The sequence below is a fragment of the Mycetomoellerius zeteki genome, unplaced genomic scaffold (assembly GCF_001594055.1).
Source record: "Mycetomoellerius zeteki isolate Tzet28-1 unplaced genomic scaffold, Tzet1.0 scaffold83, whole genome shotgun sequence".
NCBI classification, from domain to species: Eukaryota; Metazoa; Arthropoda; class Insecta; order Hymenoptera; family Formicidae; genus Mycetomoellerius; species Mycetomoellerius zeteki.
In genome coordinates, this window is record NW_017257862.1 from 203652 (window position 1) to 218325 (window position 14674).

A 14674-nucleotide genomic window follows, 5' to 3' on the forward strand; every position below is an offset into this window, starting at 1 on the left:
GTGGAGCGAATCGAGCGCTCGCTGCTATTGGTGTATTCTTTTAGATCATCTAATAGCAGCGAGAGCTCACTGATCCGCTCCACAACAGTTGAGTCTGCTGAACGCGACCATTCCCAAACAGTTGATCAATCGAATAAAAACCGAAATGCCATTTTTATGAAATAAGCATAAATAAGGGGAATGACTAACAATTACAATTGTGAGGAAAGTTACTCACCATAAGCATTGGAGGTGTTATGGTACAATACCTCATGTGTAAGTATCATGCATCAGTGTGATAAAATCTTAGAATATACTACTGGAATTGCCTATGCCATTCATATACCAAACGTGAAGACATCTGTGCGAGAGAAAAAGCTAGATGGTCCGAAATGTTTGCAATGTGCGTGCGTCAGTACTGTTGTCTGTGTGAATTATACAGTTTTAGTGTTTTAGTGTTTCTTACACATTGTTATTGTTAGTTTCAGAGATTTTAGGTTACATATCTTAGACAAAATGGTAATAAAACTGATTTAATCTATTGTATTTAATAACACTGGTGAAAAAATTGTGCTAAAATTATTCCCCATTTTGGAACATTTCAGCGAAATTGCTGAAAATTTACTAAAATTTTACTGAAAGTAAATGTTTCAACTAACGTATTGAAAAATCACTGAAATTTCTCTGAAATGCTGAAATTTTGCTGAAAAGTGTAGTTCCAAAATGTGGAATAATTTCAAGGATATTTTTCCACCAAGATAAATTAGTGTTAAAATGGACTTTAATATAAGAATGCAATGTGAGGTTAAAGTAAAATTGATCTGAATATCCTTATCAATTCCATAAAACTGCAGCCATTTTTCACAAAGTTCTTTATTTTTGGGAAATCTTTTCAAAAGAAATGAAATAAATATGAAGTACGTATTAAATATCAATAACATATGTAAACATAACCTACATGTTATCACATAATTAATACCTACATAAAATATTTCATACATTAACTTAAGTGTAATAAGAAACCGAATTTATTATTACGATTATTACACACTACAATATTTGTAAGGCATTTTTTATTACGCTAAAATCGTTTTTTTACTTTGGCACAAATATGTGGCTACAAACGTACGAACGAAGTGGAACGTGGGCAAACGGGTTGAATAGCACATGCGCATTTACTGTCAACTGGGACTCTATAGCTTTCTCTCTTGCACAGATGTTGACTTCACGTTCAGCGCTCAATTCCGCTTCCAGTAATATATGTTCTAAGGATAAAATGTAATAAGTTAATAATAGATCTTATTCAAATGTTCAAAAATGTATAGATTTACTGTTCAAAAGTCTTAGTTAAAAAATTAAAATAAAGATATATAGTTTACGACACTACATTTTACAGCTGTCCATTACGACGAGTCGAGGCTATATTACAGTTACAATTTGTCGATAATAGAGAAATAAGCTTTGTGGGGACCTTCAATATCTGTTTGTAAATTCAAACTTTTTGTTTGATAAATAACATTTCAGAAATTAATCTTTTCGTATAATAAAGTTCTTCATCTAAAATAATGTTTTTCCATTCGAATTCGTGGCCCTCCTGCGTTCTATGATCGGTTATGACTAACCGAGTGAACGTGTTTCGTTCTATATGGTTTCGGTGTTCTGAGATTTTGATTTTAAATTGTCTTCCAGTTTGATTAACATATGTCACCTCACAATTATTGCATGCAATTTTATATACTATATTACTTTTTGCGTCTCGTGGGAGGAGATTTTTACGTGATTTTATAAATATTATCAATTTTTCTAATTTTTCTCGGTTTTCCCGATTTTTCTGTGACAATCCTGATTAATGTTTATGAGATTGAAATAGTTCATCCGTTATTACATTAATGCGAAAGACACATCATATCTTCTGATTTGTTCCGTAATAATAAAACGAAATTCAGCGAAAAAGAATATAAAACTATAGAGAATAAAATTTAATGGATAAGTGCGATATACGATCACAAGCGTTTTATAGTCACTAACCACCAACAAATGGTACACTACACGAATATTTCTAGATACAATTTAACCCAGATAAGACTAGTGCTAAGAAAGCACCGTGAAGACACAACGCAATGGAAAAACTGCAAGCTATGGGAATGCGCTGCGATTGTTCTATTTATATTACGAAATAAAAATTGCGGCATTTATTTATTACGGAAGTAACTGAAGAACATGAAGCAAAAATTTATTTTACTTAAATAAGCCTTTTACTAGTTTCAATGTTAAGACTAAAATATTATACAAAGGCTAAAGTATACAATTTAAATGGATCTTAAGCTGAGCATTGTTAACTCACATTATTCCCTGGTAAAAAATTTCTCATATACATATAATATATAACTATATAAAATTGTATAAAAATATATATAATTATGTTTATAATTTTATATATAGTTATATATAAATCTAACTCATATATAATTATACATTTTTTTATTATGTATTTATATAGTATAAATACATATAATGATGGTATAAATTTTTACACATGTTTATATATAATCTATTGTAGTTTATACAGGTCTTCCTTAAGTATATTTCCATATTCAAGGGCGCAATTCTTTGCTTTATTTCATGTAAAAAAGTTCATATAAATGTGTGTCCTGTTTGGCTTAGTTTTCAAAATACAGATAAATATTCGCAAATGTTTGACGATATGATAAATTGTTGTTTACCATGTCGTCAAACATTCGTGAACATTCACCGCTATCTTCGAGAAAAGTCGTAAAGGATATTCTTTCGTAAAGAGGGAATTCTTTCGTAAAGGATACTGCTCTTGGAAGGCCTCTGACAATTAGGATACCAGAACTAGAGGAAGCTACACGCGTTAAACATTTTTTTTTAAATATCCTGTATTTCGGAAACTCGTTTAGGACACATGTTTATATGAGCTTTTTTACTTAAAATAAACTGAAGAATTACTCCTTTTTGAGTATGGCAATATACTTAAAGAACACCCTTGTATATAAAGTGGTTTATGCACTTTGGGCGATTTGGGAAACACGCTGCAAGGAGATATATATATTGTTGGAATTATCTTTTTTTTTCCACTTGCAAGATGCCTGTCACAACTATTCAGAACTGATTCGATTCTCCTTGAAATGTGTTGTTAAATACAAAAATCTAAGAGACACATCTTTTTATATTGACTCAATCTCAGATTTAAGGCGTGAAACAACCTCTCAAAATTAATGGGAGGGATATTTTCAAAATATTAGATTTTTGAAGAATCTAAATACGCAGTTATAAAGTATATTAAAAAAATCATAAAAGTTTTGTCTAAAATCAGAAGACACAATGATGTCTCGGCGGCGCTAAGACAAGCGCAGCGACACTACCGTATTCCTTTACGCGAGACCGCAAGTAGTGAGAGATCGAGATTATCGGATCTCAATAATGGCTGAACCGATCAAGTCCTACATATACTCAATCGATAGCTTCCACTCGAATTGTGTAATAAAAGTGCTTTTATTTTTTTTTCTATGTGCCCTGTGAGCGGAGATATTGCGACGCAAAGTCCCGATGTGAAATTTTTAAGATATGTCGTCGTTATTATGATTATGTTCATTATGTTCGTTGACCAGCCAGACGTACTGTTGGACGTTTTGGCGCGAAAGTACGTTAGTGCACGTATTGATGCAAGAAATGCTAGCGGTGCATGGTAAATGAAATTATACGCTGATATTTGTTAATAACTCAGCTAGGAAATGATAATGAAAAACGATGTATTCGTGATTGATCTCCATTTGTTTATAACTTATTAATATTGAACAAAAGGAGATCAAATGGAAGCGAAATTACACGTTGGTATTTGTTAACTAAGCTAGGAAATGATAATGAAAAAGCGATTCATTCGTCATTGATCTCCATTTGTTTATAACTTAATATTTAACAAATGGAGATCGAATGGAAATAAAATTATACACTGATATTTGTTAATTAAACTAGGAAATGATATAATGAAAAAGTGATTTATTCGTCATCGATCTCTATGTTTATAATTTAATATATAAAAAAAGGAGCTGGAAATGAAATTATACACTATATTTGTTAACTAAGCTAGAAGATAATAATGATAAAGCGACCTATTCGACCTCGATCATATCCATTTGTTTATAACTTAATATTTAACTCTCAACTACATGTCTCGTTTTAGAATCATAATTTACACGTCTGGATCTAAGTCACTCAGGGAGTTTTTGACTGGCTCTGTAATTATCACAAACCTCAATGGAAAAAAATATTTTTTTTAAATGAAATGCCAGAATGTATAGAATCGAGATATCAAAACATAAAAAGGTTTTGATAATAAAATTGAAAAAATTATGCCAAAAATATCAAAGAACAATTTGTGAAAAAAGTGTAATCGTGAAAAAAATGTGAAAAAAATAATCAGTTTTTTTTTTCAAAAAATCATATCTTTATGATAAAAAAAAAGATATAGATAAAAATAAGTAGTGTTTTGGAAAGAGGAAAACTTAAAGTGAACTTTAAGAATAAAATACATTATATTGATTCATTCCAAAAAGTATAATATAATAATTTGCACGACTGAAGTGGGGGCACTTTTATACATATTCGGAAAAATGATATCGGAGGTATGTCGAGTGTTTTCTTCTTTAAAAAAAATGTAATGAAAAAATATTTTATATTAAATATATAATGATTTCGACATTATTTACTCACGATTTCATAACTCTGAGAAAATAGAGTGATCGTTTCACCAAGACGCCTCTCTTGCAAAAATGCTTTTTTTGATAATAAATATATGTTTTAATTATAAGAAAATAACATATATACTTGAATACAGCACTAATAAATAGGCATTTAATAAAAACGAATTTTCACTTTCGGCAAAAATCTGTCGAATTTACATTTGACGGGTCCAAGTCACCCAAGCCAAACTTTTATTGCATCACAATTAGCATCAAGACAATGACGAAACAATTACATCACGGCGATCGACAGAGAAAGGTTCCAAGTTTTTTTACTCACTCACTTCAACTTTGCAATATTAATTGTACAAAAATAGCGGCAGACTAAAATTTTCACCCAGATCCAAATGACCCACTCATGTAGTTGAGGGTTAATAAAAGGAGATCAGATGGAGGTCAGATAGAGATCAGATGGAGATCAGATGGAGATCAGGCCGGAGGATGATGTTTTTGAAAGAATGTTTCAGACAAAAGTTGTAAAGTATAAAAAGATCTATTTACAGATCTTATCAGTTTGACTTTAGGTGGCGTCGCCAAGGTCAGATCAAGATCAAATCGATTTTTAAATGGGACACTCTACTTTTGATGCCAGAATCTAATAGCTGGTATCAAGAGCTTTTCAAAACACTAATAAAGTTATTAAGTACTTTTCAATTTATAACTTATAACTTATAAAGCTTGAAAGTTACAGTACCACCGGCATTAAGCATTACGCAAAGTATCCAACCGACCATTGTTGTTCAACATGAGCTTAATAATATTTGCTAAGATCAAGATCACTGGAGGTTATTTCTCTTATCTTTACTTTTACATAAAAATGAATTTTTAGTGTAAAAATGAAAATAAAAGGAATAATCTTCAATGGGCTTGATCTTAACAAATTTTATTCAGGACATGATCCTGAACAACATTCAAGAGGTTTTAGCTATCGTTTGGACATTTTGAGTAATGTTAATGCTGGCGATACTGTAACTTTTAAGCCTTATAACTCGAAAAGTATTTTATAAAAAAAGTATTTTATTATAATGTTTTGTGTGTGTGGTGAAAAGTTCTCGAGGTGTGCTACATAAATATGTAATGAAAAGTGAGGAGTCCCCCATTAAAAGAATTCAAACTAACCTTGCCTTGACTTTAACAATGCCACCCAAGGTCAAACCAATAATTCCATCTCAAGTCCCCCTCAAAGTGACAAAATTTTTGTTTTAACAAAACATATTTTTCATTTGACACATACTTTCAGAGATAAATAGCTTGTAACACTTTACGTGGGTCACTCTGTATACATATGTACAGGGTGTCTCATTTTAACTTTGATACCAAAATATCTCGAAAATTATAAAAGATCGGAAAAATGTTTCAGACAAAAGTTGTAGGGTTTAAAAAGGTCTATTTACTGATTATATCCGTTTGACATTGGATGGTGTTATCAAAGTCAGGATGAGATCACTTTGAATTTTTTAAACAGAACCCCGTAGATTTTATTTCATACTATTATAGCCCCTCCTAAAACCTTTCCAAAACACTATAATTTAATTCACTTTGGGTCAGTCGTTTTGAAGTTATCGAAATTTATTGTGTCTACTTGGTATAAGCAATGCCGTCGCCTTTAACAATTGCATAAAATTTCGATTACCTCCATTGCCCACGCTGTGTATTGTCAACGACAAATATCGCGTGTACGCGGAATTCCGTCGCTACGACGAAAGCACTTGTCGAGTTGCTTTATAGAGTTGTGTAAGCAGGCGAGCTCTTTGCACGTTTCACTTTCGATCTAAATCAGATCATATAACTTTGCCAGGTATAAATCCAACGTCTTTATTATGTGCTGCATGTCTCAGAAATAAAAAAAAAATGATGAACTTTATTCGTGTCACACAAAATATAAATTCTTCTATTTAGAATTCTATGTACATACATGTATATATAGTATTTTTTGTTGTTCTACATACAAAAAATATACAGTCCCCCGAAAACCAGGTTCTTCACAACGTCAATTACGTCAGCTACATCAGTTACGTTAACTATTGCCACTGGGCAACTCCAGTGAAGCTTTTTAGTTTTTTATTAGTTTTGTTTCAACGAATTCAGATTCTGATTTCTTGTACTTAAAGAATGGCGAACTATTATATGGTACACCAAATGAAATAGTGGATATCCTACTAATTCTTGGCGAATGCAACAGGAATTACAGACGTGCTTCCCGTCGTTATGCTGAGCTATATCCTAATCGTCGCCATCCGAGTGCTCAGCAAATGATAAATATTGAAAAGAGTTCGCAGAAATACATTACATCACCAGAGACAGAGAAATAGGCTTTTAAACAATATGATCTAAACTCCTCGCAATTTTAGGCATGGTTCATTTCAATCCACACGTCAGTACTCGATAAATAGAACATGAATTATAAATCCCTCGATCTAGGTTCGTTGAATATTACAATCCGTATAATACCATCCTTATCACATCATCCTGATACAGGAATTGAACGAAGATAATTGCAGACTGAAAGTTCAATTTTGTAGATGGGCACTCGATGTATTGAAGCAGAATCCAAATTTCTTTTGAAATGTTTGTTTCAATGACGAAGCTACATTCCATAGCAATGACAGTCTTAATAGACATAATAGTCATTACTGGTCACCAGTAAATGATATCGACAGGTGGTCAATCAGTATCGTTAGAACCTTCATGTTTGGATTGACATATGTAATGATCAAATTATTGGACCGCATTTTCGCGCGCGCGCGCGAACGTACAATTAATGAGCCAATTTACTTAGATTTTCTCCAAAATCATTTACCAGAATATTTTCAGGACATTCCACTGGATGTTCGCCAAAGAAATAGGATGGTGCTTCAGTATATTACTCTCGAGATGTTCGAATTTTCTTAGATGAGCAATATCCAAATCATTGGATAGGTCGAAGAGGACCAGTCTTATGGCCTCCAAGATCTAACTTCTCTTGATTACTATTTATGAGGATATGTGAAAGATGCTGTGTATCAGGAAGCACCAATCACGAGACTAGATATAATGGAAAGAGTCAGAAGAGTTAAGCGATAACGCTGTAAATAACTCAGAGAAGTTCTACAAAATTTAAGACGTAGACTGATTTTGTGCTTGGGAAATAACGGTGCACACTTTGAATATTTAATTCCGAGTGATACGTAATGACAATTAGACAAAGTTCCTTAATTTTCTCCGATTTTGCCTTCATTGGCCAGATCATTTTTCGATCTTGCCTTAGTTGGTCGGATCATCCCTCGAGCTTGCCTTCATTGGCTGGATTATCTTTCGATCTTGCCTTAATTAGTCGGATCATCCCTCGATCTTGCCTTCATTGGCTGGATCATCTTTCGATCTTGCCTTAGTTGATCGGATCATCCCTCGATCTTGCCTTCATTGGCTGGATCATCTTTCGATTTTGTCTTAGTCGGACGGATCATTCTTCGAGCTTGCCTTCACTAGTTGGATCAACCACCGATCTTCGTTGGCTGGACATCTTACCATATAAATCCCGATAACTTCAAAACGGCTGACCCAAAGTGAATTAAATTATAATGTTTTGGAAAGATCTCAGGAAGGGCTATAATAATATGCAATAAAATTTAGTGGGTTCTATTTAAAAAATTCAAAGTGACTTCGTCCTGACCTTGGCAACGCTACTCAATGTCAAATGAATATGATCTTTAAAAAAAATAACTAAGTAAATAGACCTTTTAAACTCTACAACTTTTGTCTGAAACATTTTTCCGTATCTTTTATAATTTTCGAGATATTTCAGTGTAAAAGTTAAAATGAAACATCCTGTATATATACATGTAGTCCCGAATAATAGCCAAACTTTAGGAGCGTGTAAGAATCGATATACTAAGAACAAAAAGTTCTTTAGAGATATGCTCGTTTTTATTTCGTTTTGAAGAAAATCGTAAAAAAGACAAAACGTAATTTTCGGAATATTATTGTCTTTAAAGTGAAATATTATTTTTGTGAAATTTTTGTTTTCGCGTAAGGGGCTCCGCACAATCAAAGGAATAAGGAATAGAGAATAAAAATTTCAATCTATCAGAAACTATGCACTGTGGAATACACACAGTTTCTGACAGGTTGAAATTCTTATTCTCTATTCCTATTCCTATTCTGTTCCTATATTCCTTGATTGTGCGGAGCCTCTAAGACTTCAGCGATAATGCTTCAAAGGCAGTGCGAGAGTATGCGCGCTGATTTCTAGACAGAAGAGTGCCAGATCGGTGAGTCATTATGTTGTTTGGTTGCAACACGAGCTGATTGTACAAGACGCAATGCTGCAAGAGGCCAACATTTTAAACAATATCTCCATTAAGCAAGTGACAATGTAAATAAATGTGAATGAATAAGTAATAAACAAGTATAAAAATGAAAATTACGTTGTCTTCTTTCGTGATGTTCTCCAAAATGAAGCAAAAATAAGTATACCTCTAAAGGACTTTTTTCTTAGTTTATCGATCCCTTACACAGTCTCGAAGTTTGTCTATTTAAATTCAGAATATCTTTATATATAAATCTTTTTATCGGGTCTAATCAATATTTTATATTACTATATATTTATCCTTCTATTGGAACTAACGAATAACTTAGTAATAAATGTTAACTTTGTTGTCAATATTAGGCATATATAAAACATAAAATATTAATATCAGATTTAAAATATTCGAAGTATTAATAAAAATTGTTGGTTTACGTTTTAAGACCAATATACATATAATCAACCCTTAAGAGAGGAATTTTGCAAAATCGCCAAATATGCTCATTGCCATGTAAATTCGGACTTTAAAAAGTACATAAAAATTCAAATAAGAAGTGCGAGCGAATAGAGTGAAGGACTAGAGTAACAGAAATGAAAAAAAAACTGCGTTTGATTCGGGAAACGAGAGATTTACATGTTGCGTTACATGGTTCTCAGCAGGTTCCCGCGCAGCATCTTCTTCCTCCAGCCAGATGGACTGTGGAAATAATATTAATACTGTTAAATCTATTCCCTGCTACCACACTCGTTACGACTACTCACTACTGATCGCGTTCGATACATCTGCCCTTGCAGGTAATCTTCAACATTTCCATAAACTGCAGCATTCATATAAAATTGATTTATTTTTAAGTCTCAATGCGCGAACACGGTAAAATACATCAGCATTCATTACAGTCGTCACGATTACTTTCCGTTTCGGTCACATGATTCCAAACGTGCAAGCTGCGTTGCAAACCCAGGGTTGCATCAGTTTGTGGAACTAAAATTGAGACGGAATTTGTCAAATCTAATTTATATAGCAATCTTGAAACCTATAAATATGGTTGTTACCTGTTGAGCAATTGCCTGATTAGCATGATTCTTTACCTTTCATCAGTGCTTATTTACTTTTCAACACAAACAATTTTCCGATTCGAAGCGAATTTCGCGAGTTTTAATCAAAGGTCAGCCGTTTTTGTGTGCATGATGCATGTTACGTAAAAAATATCATCATTGTTACGGATGGATTACCTGAAGGCTGGTGTAACTAGAATAGCTCCTCTTGCCACCGAAACGGAAACCACGTTCGTGTTCGTGCACATGCCTGTGTCTGAGTAGGAGTGCTCTCATCACGACCGGTCTGTCCTGGGCTAGGATAAGTTCTTCGATGACCATTTGCTCGACTATTCTGTAAGCCAGCCCAGGCAGATCCTTTTCCTCCAGATCAAGAAGGATCACACCAGTTTCCAGACAACGGCGAAGATTTAGTAGTGAATGAAAACTAAGAGAAGCCACATGAGGTCTGCCCCATCTGTCAGCACCCTCCTCAACGTCCTCCTCATATTTGATCCATCTGGCGGTCTCTCGCCATTCACGCTCTACGCCCAAGCCATGTAGCTCGTCCAGTTGGACGAATATCTCGTGCGGCGAATGATCGTACATCTTCTTGAAGGTGTCATGGAGAATGCCGCCCTCCTTTCGTCGGCCGATCTGCACCGTCGAGTAAGCGGCTTTGTGCCGGCGCATGCCACGTGGATCATCACTACGATGCGACTCCAAATCATCGATGTCCAGTTCCTGCAAAGTGCTTGCTTCTTCTGGCTGGACGCTGACACGTCGAGCCAGCAGATTCGAACTATCTGGAAGACCGGCTCCCGATCGTTTTCGCCATTGTGGATCCTCCTGTAGAGAGTATTTGCGGGATTTGTGATGGTGACGTCTGGAAGAGTAATCAATAATAGAGTGATTAGTTAAGTCCTTTTATAAGATTTCATTCATGAGTAGAATCAGAACAATCAGTAAGTAACGTTAGGCTCTGATGAATAAATCTAATACAATAAAAATGAAGGAAAAATGCTAGTAAGAGTCAACACCGAGTGATAGCGTGTAAATTATTTCTCTGACAAATATATGAGTAAAATGGATAATTTTTTAAATAAGCAATTATATATAGTATGTTTTCTTTACACTAATTGATTCATCTTATTATTCTGTTCATAAAAGTATTAGGTACGATTACCAAAAAATTAATACTTTACGAGACATTTAATATTTTATGTCAATATGTACCGGAATAAAATATAAAATATCTCATGAACTATTGGTATAGCTTTTATTTTATTTTCGATATCTCTTTTCTTAACACTTTTATATACAAAATAATTAGAGGAATCATATTACGTACAAAAATCATGTAATTCCATTTTAAAAAAACGAAATTGATCCTGAAATTTTTTTAACGCCTACATTTATAAAAAAATTTATGCACTATGTAATGACTCCCTTGAAGTCATGCAACTTTTGTATATAACAGTTTTTTATACAACTTAGAAAGTTTGTTCGCATCACAAGCTCCAACATGCTCCAACATGCTCCTACCATAGCTCCTACTCACTCTATCAAGCGCGTTGAAGTAAGTAAGAGCTATGGTAGGAGCATATTGGAACATGTTGGAGCATGCGACGCGAACAAACCTAGAGTTTACCAAATTTTTCGAGGTGTGCAACAAATTGTATGGCTCATCCTGTATATAAATTCACACAAGCAATATGTATTTAACCCTTCATGGTCACCTGGGATCCAGGGAACCCCAAAAAGGCTTTATATTTCTAAGATCCTTTTTTAAAACGGAACTTAATCTGCCATTTATCCGAAGTTCAAAATACTCTTTTTGCGCCTTCGGCCGCATATTGTTTCTTGGACGAATCTTTGCGATTTTTTTAAATATGTTAAAATTGAAAACTTAAAAAAACCATTTCCATATTCTACAATGTTTAAAATATGTTCAGTAATTTTTGTGATTTTAAAGAGCAAAAGCTCTAAATACGGCAATCGATTAAAATGTTGGGGTCATTTTGCCCCCTGTGTGTGTACCAACGTAAAATTCTCAGGAAGTGTGACCACGAAGGCTTAAGCATTATTTAAGATCCGCTTAAGACCGAATATAGGATTTCTCTCGTTTAATTAGATTAAGTTCTTTTTATCTGTATCTTTATTTTGTTTCCTTTTTTTAGTAGTTCTGCTAGCTTATAATATCAAATTAGTAGCACCACGGTTTTTTTTCAAAATGAGTACAAAATGAGCATTAAAAAATTAAATAAGTCCGGTTTGATTCTGCTCATTTGACGCAGCTGGATTATTAGAGATGCTATCGAACGTGAATATAGGTTGAAATTTTTCCATCTTGTAGAGATAATTATTAAACAGACACATTAACATGTTAACATTAAACATACACACCTATTTCAGACTCTGATTGACCCTAATTTTATTATTGTAATAACTACTTCAATCTCATGTTATACTTAAAGATAATTTATAAGATTCTTATTTGGGAAATGTGAGAACAATTAAAAAATCTGATCTGAAATAAAGCCAAAACTTAATTAAATCGCAGATGTATATATATACATTTTTCATATCCGCCCCATAAATCTTGAATTAACTATCTGACTTGGTATCGCTCTGTACTGGAATTGTCATACTGCAAATCTAGCTCATCGCTTAGGATGGTACGAAATACAGGTCGATCGTTTCGTGTTCATAATTGCGCGGTTCATAGCGTAAATATGAGTCCGCAGAAATTGTAACACGACCGCCAAATTTAAACTTTCCTCTTAAAATATATTGAGGATGATTCTGATCTGTGCACATAATATATGCAAACACGATATTCAAATTACAATTATTTTGATCTGTATTCTCATCAAGATATTGTTTTACTAATCAGAAAAAGATACATTCTTGTTTAACGCTAAATGTGTTAATTAGATTGTGTGATTTTTTTCTTCTGTCTTACCTTTATCTATATCCTGAACTCTTTACAAGCTATCACGTCGAAAGTCAACTTACTTATGTTCGTGCTTCTGGTGCCGTCGGCGATTCCGATCTTCCTCGTGGCCACTTGGAGTGGTACCTATGCCTGTTGGCACTTCCAGTGTTTGCGTACTCGATGCATCTTCTTCCTTGATCTTTTCAAATTGTACCCTCGGACTGCCGATGATTGGACTGAAACTGGAAGCCGCCCTCTCCGAGATCGGCGCCTCGTTCTCGTTATTGCCTATATTTTTGGCCTTCGCCGTTTCTTCATCAACTTGGGTTTCGGTTTCTGCTGTGATAATCGATCGAAATCCACGGTTTATCCCGTCGACTTTCTCGTTCTCCGCTTGGATATTGCCATGGTCCTCTTCGATGGACATTTCCGCCGTTGATCCTTCGCTAAGAAGGACAATCGAAGAAACACAGTCTTTTTTTTTTTTCAGTAAAAACGTTACGTGCATAGAATTAAATTTCACTCGTTCGAAAGTTGCAAAGTTCTCTTAGAGTTATGAGAAGCTAAACATTTATAGTTTCAAAGTTTGTCAAGAATATTAACTTAATCGTGCTTCTTATTGATGTATTATACATGAAATCGTTTGTTTGCATTTGATTATATAGAAGAGATATAAGATAAAAGCAGGGAATATGGAATAGGCTGCTAATATGGAATAGTGGCTTATTTTCTAAACGAAGCGTTGCAATCTAGCGAGCAATCGCTGAAAGGATGTTGCAATTGCTACCAAAAAGCAAACATTTATTTATTTTTATTGCGTCAGGAGATTCGGCTTTTCTAAAAAGTGTTTTCACAAGCTGAAGGTAAATTTGTTAATGCTTACATAGACGCTTTTAATAATGTTGCATGAACAATATTATACAGATAAATTGCGATTTGTAACTTGTTTATTACTACGGAAAGATTTTGTCATATAACAACATGCAGGTAATGTGGAATACATAGAGGGTTGAGAATATGAAATAGGTTCCATATTAGCAACTTATTCGTGATCAGATAGGTTAGATTATAGGATGTATTCCACACATTAAGCCTGTTCTTTTTGGCTGAACTTTTGCACCAGTTCACTTTCTTCTTCTTTTTTCCTCCTGAAGAGAAAAGGAAAAAAGATGAACTGGTGCAAAAATTCAGCTAAAAGGAGCAGGCCTGTTACCAGCTTATTTGCGATTATAGGTCATAGGTTATATTATTCCATATTATATTCCATATTATACAGTTTATTTGCCAGTTCTGTTATTGTACAATAAAAATGTGAACTATTTTTATAAGTATTTTTCTTGATCGGTTTACATAAATAAACAAATTTGGACTTTATTTATTGTATTATTTATTACTGTTACCTAAATTTCACCGGTATTTTATATTACATTCCGTTTTTTAGATCCGCCATTTTTACACTTTTTACTTTTTAATATTGACGTTGGACTTAAATTTTGGCGACTTTCATTTATTGGATATTGTAGCTAACATATTCCTTAAAAGTTCTGTGTAAATTTAAAATCTTTTTATTATATCGGAGTTATTTTAAAAACGTTAATTTAAAAAATGCTATTTGATATTCCATGCTTTTACCCTAGTTGTTGGACTGGTATTATTCTTATAATTATAAGATTT

The 14674-nt window shown here is 33.5% G+C and overlaps 1 protein-coding gene across 8 annotated transcripts in view; it reads right to left on the reverse strand.

Moving 5' to 3' along the window:
- Ae2 (anion exchange protein Ae2) overlaps nt 1-14674 on the reverse strand; it is a 43064-nt gene that overhangs the window by 4746 nt on the left and 23644 nt on the right. For 5 of the 8 annotated variants that reach the window (XM_018459528.1, XM_018459529.1, XM_018459530.1 and 2 more), the window contains 3 exons: nt 13081-13446; nt 10261-10948; nt 9662-9724 (listed from right to left, as the gene is read on the reverse strand). In XM_018459528.1, the coding sequence (XP_018315030.1) occupies nt 9662-9724; nt 10261-10948; nt 13081-13446 (1117 nt within the window). The remainder of the gene's footprint in view (nt 1-9661; nt 9725-10260; nt 10949-13080; nt 13447-14674) is intronic. The other 3 variants (XM_018459533.1, XM_018459531.1, XM_018459527.1) reach the window with 2 other exon arrangements.